Raw genomic sequence first — 17,967 nt, 5'->3', positions numbered from 1 at the left:
CATCAGCAGATAGCTATAACATGTGACAAATAACTGTCAGCTAAAACTCAATTTTTACAATTTTTGCAAATACAGAATTTTGCATCTAGCGGACTCATGTATGATAATATGCCATATAAGTGTATGTGTATGGCAGATTATTGGAATGTCATGTTTGTTTCATACCAGAGGTCCAGTCATTGGAGTGACACTCTAAAATCAATTTATATTTCGAACCCCAAAGACGCTTATTATATAGATTGTTTATAACTCATAGATGGCTAATAATACATTATAATAAAAAATATGTGCTTTAATATATCAGCTACACTTTCGTTATACACTGTTGTTGTTTTATTCTCCTGACTGGTATAAACAAAATTTTAAAATTCCCAATAATTAACATACCTTCACGTGGTCACTGTGTTTCCCAAGAAGTATCTTTAAATAACGTTGTTGACTGAGAACTGCAACATTTAAGAAATTCATCGACATATTATTAAGAATAAAGTGAAAATGAAGGGTCTGAATCTGTTGATCGGTGTATTATGCTTTCATTTAAACATTGTACATGGAAATTCCCAAGGTAAGTCAGATACAAGTATGATAAAGAGTTCTGATTTTATTGTTTTTTATAGTAAAAATTGTTTGTATAAACATGCATTTTATAATCGTTTACCTAACAATCTATGCAAATGAATATTTTAAAGTAATATTAGTACTGTATATTGTTTCAAGAATTCCCGAAAATCTTGTTATTATCGATATAATTATTATAATTACTTCTAAGGGAGTTAACAGACATTTTGTGTTTATTTCAGTCTCCATTTATTAGCTTTTTGATATCACTTATAACCGCATTTCTTCATTTCCTTAGAGGTCTGCTTTACGTTGATTGACGATTAGATAATCAACATCCATTCACCATTATTGACCTACCTAGAACCATCCATTCCTAACCTTCTTCCTACACGTCTTGTTTGACCTTCAAATTCTACTCCTCTGTGGAACTTGCAATCCAGCAATTCACATTGAGTGATTAACATCTCGACGATGAACATACCTGCATCATCTTGGTCCGGGCATGCCTTAAATAATTAAAATATCGGGCGCGCGACAGCAATTTGCTGTCATTTATTTCCTTATTATTTTCCACACTTTTTCCGGTATTGATTAATTGTATCGTTAAAGCTTTATTGATTTCAAATAAAAAAAGCTTTATTAATTTAACTAATTAATAAATTTAAAAAATGTTTTTTAAATTATTTGATTATTACAATTGGTACATACAATATTAAATTTGTACAGATGATCGTGGATGAAAATCGTGTATAGATGCAATATTTGTTATAAACCAAACTACTGAGAAATCACTAGTAGAAAGTATAATAGACTAGCATTTCTGTGTCTGGTTGACCTAAATATTATAAAAATTATAGAAAACATTTACCAAAACAACAAAATGGAAGTCAGAATAGATGGACAACTTACAGAACCTATAGAAATCTTCTTCTTCTTCTAATGACGCTACAACCCTTTGTGAGTCTTGGCCTGCTTAACAATGTTCTTCCATTCTGCCCTGTCGGATACTTTCCTTCGCCACTGCCTGATGTTCATGGTTTTAAGATCTCTCTCTACGTCGTCTATCCATCTTTTACGGGGCCTTCCTCTTGTTCTGTTTCCTTGGGGCTTCCATGTCTGGACTACTTTTACAGCTCGATTATCTGGCATTCTTTCTAGGTGACCAAGCCAGTTTAGTCTTTGTGATTTTACAAATCTGACAATATCTGCGCTATGCATTAGTTCATCCAGCTCGTGGTTCATTTTCATTCTCCACGAACTATCGCTGCATTGGGTTGGTCCAAATATCTTCCTTAGTATTTTGCGCTCAAATATTCTCAGTTGATTTTCATCAGTGGTTAAGAGGGTCCACGTTTCACATCCATATGTGACCACTGGTCTAATTACTGTTTTGTAGATTCTCAGCTTAGACTCACGATTCAGTAACTTACTTTTCATTAAGTCTTTGTATGCATAAAAGCACTTATTACCGCTAAGAATCCGTGCTTGTATTTCTTGACTAATGTTGTTGTTGTCATTTATTATTGAGCCTAGGTAGGGAAAAGTGGAGGCATATTTGTAGGTATGGTTGTCTAACTTCAGATTCTCATGTTCATTCGATTTTGTGCACTCCATATATTTTGTTTTGCTTTCATTTATATATAGACCAAACGTAGCAGCTTCTCGTTTCAGTTCTATGACTTTTTCGCTCAATACCCTTTTGTTGCGGCTTATTATGGCAACATCATCCGCATATGCGCATATTTGCATAGCTCTTGTATTAATACAGCCGTTTACATCCAGTTTTCTAACAACAGCTTCTAAAGTTAGATTAAAAAGTGTTGTTGATAAGGCATCCCCTTGTCTAACTCCATTTTCAATATCAAAGGCCTGCGTCATATCTCCATCTATTCTCACCATAGCTTTGGAACCCTCCAGAGTCATTCGTATAAGTTTAACCAACTTATTGGGTATCCCTAACATAGATAGTTGCTTTAACATCTTTTGTCGATCTACTCCATCAAACGCCTGTTTGAAATCGATATACAAGTTGTAAATAGATATGTTATATTCAACACATTTTTCATGTATACCTCTTAACATATGTATTTGGTCTATAGTTGACCTCTTTCGTCTGAAGCCACATTGGTATTCACCAATAATCTCCTCCGAAAACGATTCCAGGCGGCTATAGAAATAGGCAGCGGAATAATACAAGGGGATTTATTGAGCCCCATGCTCTTCAGTTTGATCATGGATGAAATCTGTAAAAGCGTTAACAAATGAAGGGGATATAAAATGGGAAACAAAGAAATTGAGACACAGCCACAACCCAAATGCTATTTTGAACGGGAGAGATAAAAAAAAGGACACAAAATAGAAACAAAAATTGGAATAACCACATAACCAGAATGAAAGAGACCAACTGGCAGAAGAGGTATCGGATAAAAGCGCAAAAGATGGAATGACAACCTTCCATAGAGGTATTAATCCACCAGTGAACAAGCAGAATTGCTTACAAAGAGGAAGAAGAAAAGTAGAATATTAAATTTGGAATGTCGTTTAAAAGTAAATGCTCTACGTTTTGTACATTTCATAGACGTATATGACTCAATTTTTTCAGTGTTATCACCAACTGTGGCAGCATCTGCAGACGATCAGCAGGATTTTCATCTTCTTGAGAAAGAACTGGTTGCCTGGGAAACATCCTGAATAAAAACTTGGTTGTGTCTCGTGGAGGTGATTTTATTTGTGATCGTGTATAGAGATGTCCTTTCATCAAGTTCTTGCAAGGTTTTTAAGAAAATGTACCCATTTAAGTGATTTTCCAGAATTTACAGCAGAATGTAAAACAAAAGTATTTATGCCGCCAATAAAAAGGTATTCATATAATATTTTTGAAATCAAAATATGCTAAATTGAACTTCTCTTAATTTATGTTTAGGAAATTCTTGAGTAATTTCTCTCCTAATTTTTGTCAGCTTCCCAATCAACGTAACTTTAACAGAATGCTTTAGACTTAAAGAAATGTTGAATACAATTTATACTATTAATAAAAAGAAATGATCTTCTATCTTCTATATTCAATATAATTATAAAATTCTCAATGTAATTTCGATTACATTTTATATTATAATACCATGTTGACGCCTATGAAAAATCGAGCAGTTCCATATAGGTGTCGTATTTTTTGCTGTCTTAGGAAAATTTGAACTCTAAGGTTCATGTTATGGAAATTTTAAATACAAGAGACGTCAGTGTGTATAAATCGTGACGTGAAATGATTTTACTGTGAAAAATACTATAGTAAGCTTTGTAGAAAGTAGACTAAATCATATTCTTTCTTAATTTTAGAATCAAATGCAGGTGCTGTTGCCAATGAAAGTAAGTTTTTAAAAATTAGAATTATTTCAAATCGGGAAATTAATTGTCAAAACCAAATTTAGATTTCTGCTTTAATCTGTGCCTTCTAAGAATTGCAAGGCAAAACAGAAGTTGAAAAACATGTAATACAGACGGACTATACCTAGGTGAAATCAAATCTTAACTGTCTTTCCTTTTATTTCGGTATACTCTTTATGAGTACTAGAAACCAATTCGCTAGGGAGTTTTGCTTAGTTGAAGAGATATGCCGAAGAGATGCCGAATATAAAAGACAAGAATGGAAAGGTAATAATAGAAGAAAACCAAATAATGGAAAGATGGAGAGAACATTTCAAAGAGCTAACTCATACAGACGTAGACAACATAGTGGAGATACAAGAAATTAATGAAGAACAAAAAGTAGAACCCATAACAACAGAGGAACTAGAAAAGGCAATTGAAAGAGTTACATTAGGCAACGCACCAGGCAAGGATGATATCACCGCGGAAATGATAAAATTCATGGGAATAGAGGGAGTGGACAGCATGAAAGAACTAATGAATGATATCATAAAGAGAGCAGAAATACCACAGGACTGGAAGAAAGACATTATACTACCAATACACAAAAAGGGCGACAAGAGAAACTGTAATAATTACCGAGGTATTACTATATCAAGTATTCCTGGGAAGGTATTCGCAAGAATAATAGAAACAAGAATAAAAACCCAAATAGAACCAACTATGGAAGATACACAATGTGGATTCAGGAAGGACAGAAGCACGCAAGACCACATATTCACAATAAGACAAATAAGTGAGAAAGTAATCAATAAAAATAGAGAAATACATATATGCTTTATTGATCTGGAAAAGGCGTTTGACAGAATACAAAGAAAGGACGTATGGAGGACATTAAAGGAAAGAGGAGTTGACAGGATAACAATTGATGTAATTAAGGATATGTACAATAATAATACAAATACGGTGAGAACCAACAACGAGGAATCCGAAGAATTTACTACAAGTTAAGGCGTCAAACAGGGATGCGTGTTGAGCCCACTGCTGTTCTCAGTGGTACTGGATGAAGCAATAAAGAAAGCCAAGAGAAAAATGAGAAAACTAACATTAGGAAACTGGCAAATGAAACAGACTCAACTATCAGAGCTTGTATTTGCAGACGACATGGTTTTGATAGCAGAAAACAGAGAAGACCTACAGTACAACCTTGAAATCCTAGAAGAAGAACTGTCAAACATAAATATGAAAATAAATACAGAGAAAACAAAAACAATGATAATTTCAAATAAGAGAAAGACACACGCAATACAATTAAACGGAAAACAACTAGAACAAGTGGAACATTTTAAATACCTAGGAGCAATAATTGAATCAAACGGTAAACAAGACATGGAAATAAATGAGAGAATGGGACGAACAGGAAGCTTATTTAACACTATGAAAACAACATTTTTGGGGAAAAAAGAAATACCGGAGAAGGTAAAAACGGCAGTCGTTAAATCAGTAGTTAGACCTACAATCATCTATAATAGCAAGTCATGGACATTGACTGGGAGACAAAAATCTCGAGTCAATGCTATGGAAATGAGGTTCCTGAGAAAAATAGCAAACAGAAAGAGGACAGACAAAATACGAAACAAAACAATCAGACAAAACCTAAAACTAGAACCAATAAACGAAAAAATAGTAGAGGGGCAACTAAGATGGTTCGGGCACGTGTGTAGAATGTCGAATGAAAGATTAACAAAACGAGTGTTTGAAACGAGAATGCAAGGGAAAAACAAACGAGGAAGACCAAGAGTTAGGTGGGTAGACGAAATCAGAAAAGAAGTTGAGAAGAAAGGATTGACATGGGAAGGTGCACGAAATCTAACACAAGACCGGATAGCACGGAGACAACAGTGCAAATCTTAACCCCACCAGCCTTACACCTAACGGTAGAAAGGCTTAGGACTAAGTAAGTAAGTAAGTGAAGAGATATGTTGTTGATTGCAATTTTAGATTCCCCATGTCTCTAATTACATTTTTATCAACGTCTGTTTTGCCTTGTAATTTTTAGAAGGCACAGATTAAAGCAGAAATCTGAATTTTGTTTCGACAATTAGTTTCCGGATTTATTATCAGATGTCGCTATTGCGTCCATATCGAAGCCATTTTAATGTTTTATCTACTATAATAGGAAATATTGTTTTCACGTTCAGAGCTTTTGTAAATAGCCGCTCCGAAGATTCCTTTTAGGATGAAATACGTATAAGCGGATATACAGACGCACTATACGTAAAATCAAATCTTAACTGTTTTTCCGTTTAGAATTATTTTATTGATAAATTGTTAATATTACATTTTTTATATTTCAGTGTGTAAAAAATACACTGAAGATGCCAAAAAGAATAATTTTTGTCCTGTCCCTCTAGATATACGCATAATTAGAGGAAATGTAGCAGCAAAAGGAGAATTTCCTCATATGGTAATAGTTTTTTATTATATATTATTATACAAGGGAAAACGTATTAGATTTTAGTTCGAAGTTCTGTTGTCGGGGTAAATAAAAACCAAGAGCTAGAATCTAATATTTTTCTGCTCCATTTTATTTATTATTGAAATATATGGAGGCCCCTATGGGAATAAACAATGACTATTAAAAAGCGTCTGCTCCCACTGTTAGAATTTATATAAAAAATATGAAATACCACTATTATTAACCTTCATAGATTTCAATTGTTATCTGTTAGGGTGGGCCGAAAAAAACTTTTTTTTTATTTCGTGTTGCTATACCGCGAAAAAGTTGCTAAAAGTTGATATCTTCCAGTCGCGCATTGGTCGTAAAGTCTAAAAAAATTGGTTGTTTTTGAAATTTTTTTAAAAACACAAAAATATTTTATCCCATTTTGCTATATCGTGTATATCTTTCCTTAAGGGGTGAGAATTAAAATAAAGCAAAGAAAAAAAGATATTGACATATTCCGGTCGCGCATCGTCCATGAAATATTAACAAATATCGTCTTTTTGCTATTTTTTTCTTTGAAAATACAACGTATTTCAGAATATAAAACGAATGCTATAGTTCTACTTCAAATTGGATTTCGGGCTTCTTAATAAATACAATTAAAAATAGCTCAAACATTGAAATACTGTATATTGTTTGTAAATTCCATGTACAATTACAGAATAATAAGTAGAACAAATGTGTTTATGAATTTACCTATTGTTAAACTTTACTTCAACTTTTAGTCTTTATTTCAAACAAACTGGTAGGTCTTCTAGTCGATGTTCACTTAAACTGTGACTTGTGTGTGTGTGTGTGTGTAGTCTGGCATGGAAGAACCGGAAAGAAGTGTTGTCCTGATGAATCCATCCCTGGAGTTGGCACCAACGACCTTTATCGACGCCTTAGTCACATTATTCCACAGCTTGCGTATGGCACGAAAATTTATCAAATTTCCATTTACTAACATTTCCAGATGTTATCATTGAAGACATTCCTTCATCAGTTAATCTTCGCAGTAGGGGTGGGGACGATAACTGACATGTGCCCCAGTCTATCATTTCTGTGAAGTAAGTTGCACTGAAACTGCTTACAAAATACTAGCAAATACTAGCAAATATTCTCTACGAAAGGCTGCAAGTTTACACAGTGGGCATAGTTGGTAAATATCAAGCTGGATTCACTCCAGAAAAATCAACAATTGACCAGATTCATTCAATAAGACAGATTCTCGAGAAAACATTAGAATTCAATATTGAAACCCATCACCTATTCGTCGACTTCAAGGCCGCATACGACAGTGTCAAGAGAACAGTGCTATACCAATCAATGCATAAATTTGGTATACCAGAGAAACTCATCCGACCAACGAGAATGACAATGTCTAACTTGGAAGCCACTGTTAGAATACAGGGAGAGAATTCTAGATCCTTTGAGATAAAGGATGGACTCAGACAAGGGGATGCTCTGGCTTGCCTCCTATTTAATATTGCCTTAGAAAAGGCAGTCCGAGATACACGAATTAGGGACGGCGGTACTATTTACAATAGATCGATACAAGTCTTAGCATATGCTGATGAAGTTGACATAATAGGGCGTAGCAAGCGAGATGTTGAGCAATATCTCCTAGAATTGGAAACAGCGGCAAAACAGGTCGGTCTAGTCATCAACGAAGACAAAACCAAGTACATGTTGGTTACAAAGGATCCGATAGCAAATGAGGAACGAGAAACAGTCTTTGGAAGTCATACCTTTGGACGTGTTAACAACTTCACATACCTTGGGTCGCTATTAACTGCTACCAATAAAACAAGCGAAGAAATCAAAAGACGAATAAATCTTACAAATAGGGCATACTATGGACTTCAAAAGCATTTCCACTTAAGAAACATTCAAAGAAGAACTAAAATTATTATATACAAAACATTGCTGAGGCCGGTCCTCACATATGGAGCAGAAACATGGACTCTAACGCAGAAAGATGAAAGACTTTTGGAAATATTTGAGCGTAAAATACTCCGCAAAATATTTGGAGCTATAAACGACCAAGGGCAGTGGCGCAGAAGATATAATTTTGAATTGTATCAGCTCTTTGATGAGCCAGATGTCATAACGTTTATTAAAACACAGCGACTTAGATAGGCTGGACACATAATACGAATGCCAGAAAATACGATTGCTAAAAAGCTAACCACAAGAACACCTGTAGGAAGAAGAAGCAAAGGCCGACCGCGAATTAGGTGGCTAGATGGAGTTGAAACCGACTTACGGATATTAAAAATCAGAAGATGGCAACATGTTGCCAGAAACCGAACAGAATGGCGACGAATCTTGGAGCAGGCCAAGATCCACAGAGGATTGTCGAGCCAAAGATGATGATAAAGTTGCACTGAAAATAAGTTTTGGAGTAACAAAGTTCCTAGGTAACGGTCTTGTTGTTGTGTTCTTCGCTTTTATTACTATTCTTAGACCTAGTTCTCGGATATGCTTTCTATCATCTACAAGCATGCTTAGAAGTAAATTTTCAGGATGAGCAAAAAATGAATTTTTCTCTATGACGGGATCAACAACTTGCAGAAGATTTTCAGGTAAAAATCTTGAAGATTGTATTGACTTCATAATGAACGAAACTAAAATTTTATGTTCATGAGTAAATTCTGCCGTACTTACGTAAAGTCGTATAATACGGTTTGCTGTGGTTAGCCATCTTGAGTGGGAAAGAGGTCCAGGATCGCGACGACATACACTGTCTGGACAAGTACCTGACTTCACTGCAGTACAAATGTCAAGCAAATATTGTTGATCGTTACTCAACAGTTTTCAGTCTACATCTGGAATTTCACATTCAATACTCTCAAAACTGACTAGTGGGAGATTTTCACAAGCACTTATCTGGACTCCTAGTGGACCACTAAAAGACTTGGGACCGGATGTTTTACCATCAAGAACTTGAAATAAGCGACGAAATTGCAGTTCATTAAAGTGCAAAAGATACACTCCCTATTGCAATGGTTTATTCAAATGCTCTTCAATTAGGCGAATAATACCCGTTTTCCAGCCTGTTTTTGTTATTGTGCCATCACAGCCAATAACATCCAATTCATCCAAGAAAATGTCAAGTGTAGATAAATAAGAAATAATACAGTTAGCGATTTAACGATCTGAACCTGAGTAGAGTGAAACATGTCCAATATATATTGAACCCTGTTCTTTTTCTTGATTCTTCGATATTGTTTAGACTGTTCCTGATCAACGACAAGTGTTTTATCTTTCCTGTTATTCAAATAGTGGCAGGTGTACACTTAAACATTTACCTTCATCTTGTAGTTGCCTGCGTTTACGTTCTTTTTCCAGTCTAAGTTTGTTTTTTATCCACAACATATGAACTATCAATTTCTGAAATTACACCAACGTCTTTCAAAACACTTGATGTAATGGCTGCGGTCGCACGGTTTGATACTCCACAACGGTCTCTAACTAAGGCTGTTGACTTTCATTTAACTCACATCTGCCACGGAGGCTCATAGTTATCATCTTCATCACTTAAATGTCCACCAAGTTCTTCGGATAAGTCACTGTTTGTGTTTGATGTCACATTTGACTTTAAGGATGAAGGTTGCGATACATCAAGAGGAAGTATCGGTTGAGTGTTTTTCAGCCTAGTTATTCTTCTTTTCTTTCGTTGGACTAGTTTCTGTATCTGTTTAATGTCCACACTTCCAATCTTACCTAACCCATACTTCCTTACACGCACATAGGTCAGGAGTCTTATGGCAACTGCATTGCACGACAATATTGCACTTGCAGCTCAAAATATCAAATATTTCAGCCGACTTTTCTTTAAATTCTGAAAGTTTTCTTTTAAACAATGCCTTGTCTTTGTCACGGTTAAAAGATTTTCGTAGTTTTTAGTAATTATCATGAAAAGTATTTATTAGTTAAACAATTCTGTACTCTGACACATTGCAATGCTTTGTGCCCTCCAAAATAAATTTTGGCAGGACCCTGGTCTACCTGGCCTTTCGGCTATACGACCGTTAGCGCCTCCACTGCCCCTACGAGTCCGACACCAAAGTGAAGGTGCCACGCCATGTACACAAGGCACGTTTTGTGGGGCTTCACCTTCCCCGTAGTACCTGTGTTGCGATTACCTCACCTACCCGTTATCATCTCTCACAGACGGATAGGTGACGCAGGCACAGGAATTTCCACCTCGCACGTAGACAGGTCGCCGCCGAGGATCTCTCCTCTACCAGTCTTAAATCTCCTGGCGGGTACGTGCCGGGAGACCAACACCACGATTGACATAAGGCCAAAAGAGGTGTGTACGGGCCCAGCTTTTTCAACCTCGCCTGGTTCTTTTGGAATGAGAGTAGAGTGGTCCCTGAGAGTTTCGTCTCGGATACTAGGAATGTAGACCGGTGACCGTGACGCCTAAGCATCCGTGTGCGTTTCTACAAACCCGACACCTTAAGCGACGGCTCTCCACCTCTCAATTCCGACAGGCAGGGCCTTCTCGCCTCGGCCGTAGTCTTATCTCCGCGAGCTGAACGGAGTGTACTCTGACACAGTAGGTAAGAAAGTTAAAACGTTCTTTAAAACAGCATTTTAAAACATATACGTGGGTCGGAAGCTTATTTGGATGGCCAAATATGGGAGACTCAAATGTATGACATGTTATCTTTGTATATATGTGTAACACCCTTGCTTGAAACGGCGTGGCAGACTGGCAGTCTGGACGGATGGTGTGATCTGTGTGAGAGAGTGGCAATGGATTTGGGTAAGGCGGAGTGAGAGGGGAGCGAAGGTCATCCACACAGTGCCATGTCTTTAGCTACTGTGAAACTAAACAACTCTGCAAGGACCACCGATTTATAATATTGCAATTCAGTAGTTTTTTATTTAAGTCTTGTGCTTGGAACATGAAAAGTAGGGCCGTTAAGTTTTATGTCATCAAAAGCGTTGTATTTCCATAGATTTTATTTATTTCATGTACGATACGCCACCATATATCTTTTTTTCTTTGCAATATTTTAATCCTGACCCCTCAAGGAAAAATATGCGCGGTACCGCAAAACGGGATAAAACATTTTTGTGTTTTTAAAAAAATTTCAAAAACAACCAATTTTTTTAAACTTTACGACCAATGCACGACCGGAAGATATCAACCAATTTGAAAAATTCTTTTTATAATTTAAAACTTTTTCCCAGTAGCAACTTTTTCGGGGTATAGCAACACGAAATAAAAAGAAAAGTTTTTTTCGGCCCCCCTTATTATCTATATTAACAAATAGCTAATAAAGTATTTCGAATAAGCGGCATTGCTAAAGCTGTGTGCTAAAAGTGCTTACACGAGGACTTAAAGAGATGACTTCCACCTTCTTGACAGCCGCACAAAATATGGGCCTTAAAATAAACGAGGAAAAAACCAAAATGTTAGCATCTATTCCAAATAACAGAGATAGAGCTAGAAACGCCGAAGAAAACTTCAGTATAGACCAATATAATTTTGAGGTAGTAAATAAGTTTACATATTTGGGTTCTCTCATAACAAACGATAATGACACATCTGAAGAAGTAAAACGGAGGGTACTGCTAGCAAACAAATGTTATTTTGGACTAAGCAAGCAGCTAAAAAACAGAAATTTAAGCCAGAAAACCAAACTAATAATATATAGAACACTCATCCTACCAGTGCTGACATATGGGTCAGAAACATGGACCATCTCCAAAACAGACGCAAATCTTCTGCTCGTCTTCGAAAGGAAGATACTAAGAAGAATAATGGGCGCATTCTGTGAGAATGGTATTTGGAGAAGGCGATATAATTTCGAATTGTACGAGAAGTATAAAAAAATAGTAAATGGTAGAGATGTAATATCCTTCATAAAAATAGGTAGGCTTAGATTGGCTGGACATGTGTCAAGAGCAAATGAAAATTACCCACCCAAACGAACTCTATTATCGGTCCCAGTGGGAAATAGGAGTAGAGGCAGACCACGACTGAGATGGAGGGACGGTGTGGACGAGGACGCAAGGAAAATCGGCGGGGCAACCGTCACTAAAAAAATTTACAGTTGTTTATTTTTTATTATATTATGTATATTTGAATCTAATCTCTATTTACATATTTTAGGTACAACTCGCTTATATCAAAAATAATGAAACTAAATATCTTTGTAGTGGTTTCATTATTAGTAAAAATTACGTTCTTACCTCAACCCAATGTGTTACTGGAGAAGGGGCGTAAGTACAGAAAAAACATAGTTATTATGTCAGCTAATAAAAAAATATTTAATATAATTTTTGGTTATATAACAATTTTTTTTTCAAACGTCACAAAAGTATTAATAATTCTTGCCTTCCTCTCAGTGTCAATGTATCTGTTTCGCCATATAGTGTTATTAAGGCATCCTGCCAGTCTATTTGCTTTTTGTACTTGATCTCTCACTTTATTGTCCAGGTCTCCATAGCTAGACAGTGTAATTCCCAGGTATTTTATTTCCATTACTTGTTCAATACTTATGCCACAAATTCTTTTGCTCTCATGTTAAATCTCTGAACCAGTATTGGCAGACTATCTTACTTTGTTTACTATTCTACATCCTCTTCCTTTGTTAACGATTTTGATGATTTCATCCATGATCAAATTGGAGAGCATGGAGCTCAATGAATCCCCTTGTCTTATTCCGCTGCCTGTTTCTATAGGTTCTGTAAGTTGTCCATGTCCATTTATTCTGACTTCCATTTTGTTGTTTTGGTAGATGTAGATAGTTTTTATAATATTTAGGGAAACTTTACTATTATACAGAAGATGGATTACATATTTGAGTCTTGCTCCGTCAAACGACAGAGCAAGACTCAAATTTTTTCGTTTCTTTAGATCAATCAGACACAAAAATGCTGATCTCTTATACTCTCATATATATATTTATATATACATATATTAAAATGTTTCGTAGAGATCAGCCAGAATTTGTAAGAGCTGGAGTCACAGATGACAAGGATGTGACAAATGAGCAGATACGATCCATTCACACTATTCTAGCGCTTTTATATATAGCGCTTATTAGGGTCAAAGAAGATTTTAACTTTAATAAGTTTGTAAGTCCAGCGTGTTTATACACTAGCAATGAGAACCCGGATGGACCAGGTATTCACACAGGTAAGTAAAAACCAACTATCAGAGAATAACTAAGAATAGAAATTTGAGTAGTCTAATTTTCCCCTATCAATGTCTTGTGTCGGTTTAGTTCTTGGTAATATTATCTCTAATTTTTTATATGTTTTTACTAATTTTATTATAGTTTTTTTCTCAATTTATATTTAGCTGATAATCCTTATAATAAATATACCATATCTGTTTATTGAAATCTATTTTTTAAGCTGGAGGGTTAAAGAGGGACTATTAAAGAACGATGATCTAGCAGGTCTGAAACGAGAAAAATTAAGACGAGTAGAAGGTTTACTTTGTACCTACTTGATTTGTAGACCTCAGTTTGAGTTGAGTCTGCTCATTAATATGTGTTGATTCTAGGAATTGGTTCTGTAATAAGAGTTCTAATATTGCCTTTTTAGATTTGGTAGAGGTGTCTTCAGGTCTTTTAAACCTAGTCTCTGACCGGATCTTTGAAAAGAATCTTCCGGATAGTTCGCTGGAGAATACTATGACAAAATTTCGCTTTGTTATATACTTTTTTTTATTTTTTATTAAATTATTGTTGTTATATATACTCATAAGAGTTTTTCTGTTCTGCTTAGTGTCCCAATTCTTTTTTTGATAAATCTTTGCTAAGATTAGTACTATTACAGCAATTAATAATAAACTCAACAGGCTTTTGGCCTAGGGGTTTTCATGGGGTTTGGTGTTGGAGTTGGCGTGGGGTTGGTGAGAACATTTTTAATGGCTGGATTTTGATTGGAGGATGCAGCGGACGATATTTTGTTAAAACAGGTCTCCATGTCGTAGATAACCGGATGCCGTTATCTCTTTAAATAGGACAATTTGGCATTTTTTAAATTTCTATGGCTAGCCGAGAATCCTTCAATTAAAATACAGCCGTTATAAATGTTCGCGCCAACCCCCACGCTAACCTCCTCCCAAACCACGTCACAATCGGTATAAATGAACCGTCCGCTGTTTCCAATAGTAGTAGTGCATTGATTAGTGGTCAGTCTAGTAGTCTCTGGGGGCTCGGGAGACGAGGCTAAAATTCAACGAGGTTCAAACCGGAAATCTGTTGAGTTTAATACTAATTCTTGTAATAGTGCTTTAGGTTTAATTGTATTAACCGCGGAAGTCTTTCTGAAAGTATATATATATATATATATATATATATATATATATATATATATATATATACAATTTGGATTTATTCTACATGAAAAGGTTTGTCAAGTTTTTTATAATACTATTGAATTATTCCTATGTATTCTCATTTTGCTTTCTATTTTTTAGGATGGCATCCAACTGATATTGGAGAAGACAAGCAGACGAACATGGTACAACTTTTCCTTAACTTTGATAGTAATGAAAGTTGCAATAACACCCTTGTTCCTACTGAAAAAGGCGTATTACCGGAGGCCATAGTAAAAAATAAGATAGTGTGTGCTGGAGGAAAGACAACTGATGGATGCCAGGTAATTTATTTTGTAAATAAGTTGAAAAAAAAGTACTTTAAAGGTATGTAAAGGATTTAATTCCTAAATGAGCGCTTTTGGCTTACAAAAGCCATGTTCAGAGATATGCTACAATATAATAATTTATTGTAAGTAATTATCTAAATGCAATCCCATCGTTTAAAAAGACAAATAATGTTTTCATTAAAATTTAAAGACTTTTTAATAAGATCTATGCTATATCTATAAAAATTTATGCTTAGCTAAGCATCTTCTAAAAAATAGCAAATAGATTTTAAAAATGTATAGATTTTTGAAAAAGAAACCAAACTACAACAAAAGATACAAAAAATTAGACTATTCTATAAGACTGATATCAAAATTTTTTCCAATGTATCATAATTTTAAAAATTGAGTTGCTTTTAAATGGAATATTGGCTGATATTTAAAATGAATCACTCGTATCTATATAATTTTTGTTTAATATTTCACCCTTATAGTCTGAACTCTTATATGTTTAATCAAAACGTCTTTTAAAAACTTAGCAATTATTATTTGGTTATAATATGTGTTTATTTATTGCACTTAACTTCTTATATTTTTAGATTGACTCTGGCAGTCCTCTGCAGATAGATCGCAAAGATAGTAATGAGGAATCATGCATGTATTATGCAGTAGGAGTCTCATCCTTCGGATCAAGAGTTTGTGGCAAGAAAGAACTACCAGCGGCTTTTATCAGAATTTCTTATTATATTAAATGGATTGTAAATAATGTCTGGCCTCCTGCAAATAGGAGAATCCGTTTCTTTTAGCTGAGAACAAGGAATAGTATGATTCTAGCAGTAGTAAATTTGTTACACTTTCAAGTATTTTTTTAAATAACAGTTTTATTTAAAATTATTATATTTTTATTATTATATTATTATTATATGTATTATATTATGTATTATAATAATGTCGCGTATATCAGATATAAGTAGAGAACACGGACTTGATCTTAATACGAAGAAAACAAAGTACATGGTAGTCAGTAAGCACGAAATATTAAATACACAGCTTTTGGTTAACAAACATCCAATTGACAGAGTGGACAGCTACACATACCTTGGTACCAACATTAACAGCCAATGGAATCACTCCAGTGAAATAAAACAACGCATAGGAAAAGCGAGATCGGCGTTCATAATGATGAAGTCTCTTTTCAGAAGTCACGATTTACCACTTGCTACCAATATCTCTCTCATTAGATGGTATGTATTTTCTACGTTATTATACGGAGTAGAGCCCTGGACACTTTCCGAAGCTTTTTTAAGAAAACTCGAGGCATTCGAGATGTGGTGTTACAGACGTATTTTAAGAATTTCATGGGTGGATCGTGTGACTAATGATGAGGTCCTACGTAGAATAGGCAAGGAATGCGAGATTATTAACACCATCAAAGAGCGCAAACTAGAATATCTTGGCCATGTTATGAGGAATCAACAGAGATACGGCTTGTTGCAACTCATTCTTCAGGGCAAGGTATTTGGAAAGAGAGGACCAGGAAGAAGACAAATATCTTGGCTTCAAAACCTGAGAAAGTGGTTTAATACATCGACAACCGGACTATTCAGAATAGGAACAAGCAAAGCTAGAACAGCCATGTTGATCGCCAACATCCGGTACGGATAGGCATCGTAAGAAGATATTATTATTGTATTTCAATATTGTATTATATATATATAACGAGTTTATTACAGCTGCCGCCGTTTCTCGCAACCTAACTTCCAACGCTTGCGATCGTTCCAGTCATCTACTTGTAGACCCCTATCTTCCATTGCTTTTTTTACTTCTTGTCTCCACGATCTTCTTGGTCTTCCCTTTTTCCTGAGTTTGGTGGGGATCCACTGTAACATTCTCTTTGGCCATCGTTGATCATTCATCCTTTCTACATAGCCATACCATTTCAGCCTTTTGCATTATATAGTTTCCAGGACGTCAATGTCTATGCCCATACGCTCTCTGATTTCAGTATTCCTTACTCTATCTCTTCTAGCGAGTTGGCAACATCTTCTCCAATAATTAATTTCCATTGCTTTTATTTTGGATGCGTTATTTTTATTTATTACCCAAAGCTCTGAACCATATGTAGCAATGCTTTCTATGACACTTTTGTATATCCTAATTTTTGTGTTTCGGGTGATGTGGTTATTCCAAAGTATACTATTCAGTTGACGTATTGCTGAATTTCCTTGACCAATTCTAGTAGCTATTTCTTTTGTATTCCGACCATTGTTTGTAATGTTTACACCGAGATATTTATAGCTATCAGTATTTTAAATTTGTTTGCTTCCTAGTTCTAAGTGCTTTCCTTCACCTCCCACTACTACGTACTCTGTTTTTGATGGATTAATTGATAAGCTCCACTTAGTATATTCTTCATCTATTTCTCATAACATTTAGAGGATATCATCTTGATCTTCTGCAAGTATTACTTGGTCATCAGCAAAATGCAAGCTGTACAGTGTATGGTCTCCAATTTTAACACCCATAGGTTCACATTTTATTTTCCAAATATCCAAAACCCCCTCCAAATAAATCTTAAAGAGTGTAGGTGCAATGCAGCAGCCTTGGCGAAGTCCTTTGGTCACTTTTATCTTTTTTGTCACTTTTTGTCCAATCTTTATTACACTCGTCATATCATCGTACAACTCCCTTACAGCATTAATGTAAATCGGTGGAATATTCTTGTCTTCTAGCACCTGCCATAGCTTGGCTAATGGGACACTGTCATACACTTTTTGAAGATCAATAAATACCATGTGTGTCTCCATATTATGTTCCAAACGCTTTTCTATTGTTTGTTTTAGGCAGAACACATTTTCTATACAAGAACGACCAGTACGAAAGCCACTCTGATCTTCAGCGTATTCCCAGAAATCTTCAATTCGGCTTTTAAT

The 17,967-nt window shown here is 35.3% G+C and overlaps 1 protein-coding gene across 2 annotated transcripts; it reads left to right on the top strand.

Annotated features, from left to right (window-relative positions):
* Positions 1–226: 226 nt before the first annotated feature.
* LOC140446164 (elastase-1-like) lies at positions 227–15,961 on the top strand. Of its 2 annotated transcripts, none has more exons than XM_072538694.1 (7): positions 227–565; positions 3,889–3,924; positions 6,282–6,391; positions 12,546–12,655; positions 13,372–13,574; positions 14,868–15,049; positions 15,634–15,961. In XM_072538694.1, exons 1-7 carry the CDS (start codon positions 496–498, stop codon positions 15,838–15,840), a joined length of 918 nt encoding a protein of 305 aa, XP_072394795.1. In that variant the 5' UTR covers positions 227–495; the 3' UTR covers positions 15,841–15,961. The 2 variants fall into 2 exon arrangements, with proteins under 2 accessions (XP_072394795.1, XP_072394796.1); XM_072538695.1 differs by having other exon boundaries at positions 231–565; positions 3,895–3,924; positions 15,634–15,957.
* Positions 15,962–17,967: the final 2,006 nt, after the last annotated feature.

Source organism: Diabrotica undecimpunctata, chromosome 7 (assembly GCF_040954645.1).
Source record: "Diabrotica undecimpunctata isolate CICGRU chromosome 7, icDiaUnde3, whole genome shotgun sequence".
Lineage (NCBI taxonomy): Eukaryota > Metazoa > Arthropoda > Insecta > Coleoptera > Chrysomelidae > Diabrotica > Diabrotica undecimpunctata.
This window is presented reverse-complemented; position numbering and strand designations above follow the sequence as displayed.

Coding starts and splice junctions, on each gene's coding strand:
- LOC140446164 (XM_072538694.1), top strand. CDS start 496: ATGAAGGGTCTGAATCTGTTGATCGGTGTATTATGCTTTCATTTAAAC. Junction 3,925..6,281: donor AGGTGCTGTTGCCAATGAAA/GTAAGTTTTTAA, acceptor TTTATATTTCAG/TGTGTAAAAAATACACTGAA. Junction 13,575..14,867: donor TGGACCAGGTATTCACACAG/GTAAGTAAAAAC, acceptor TCTATTTTTTAG/GATGGCATCCAACTGATATT.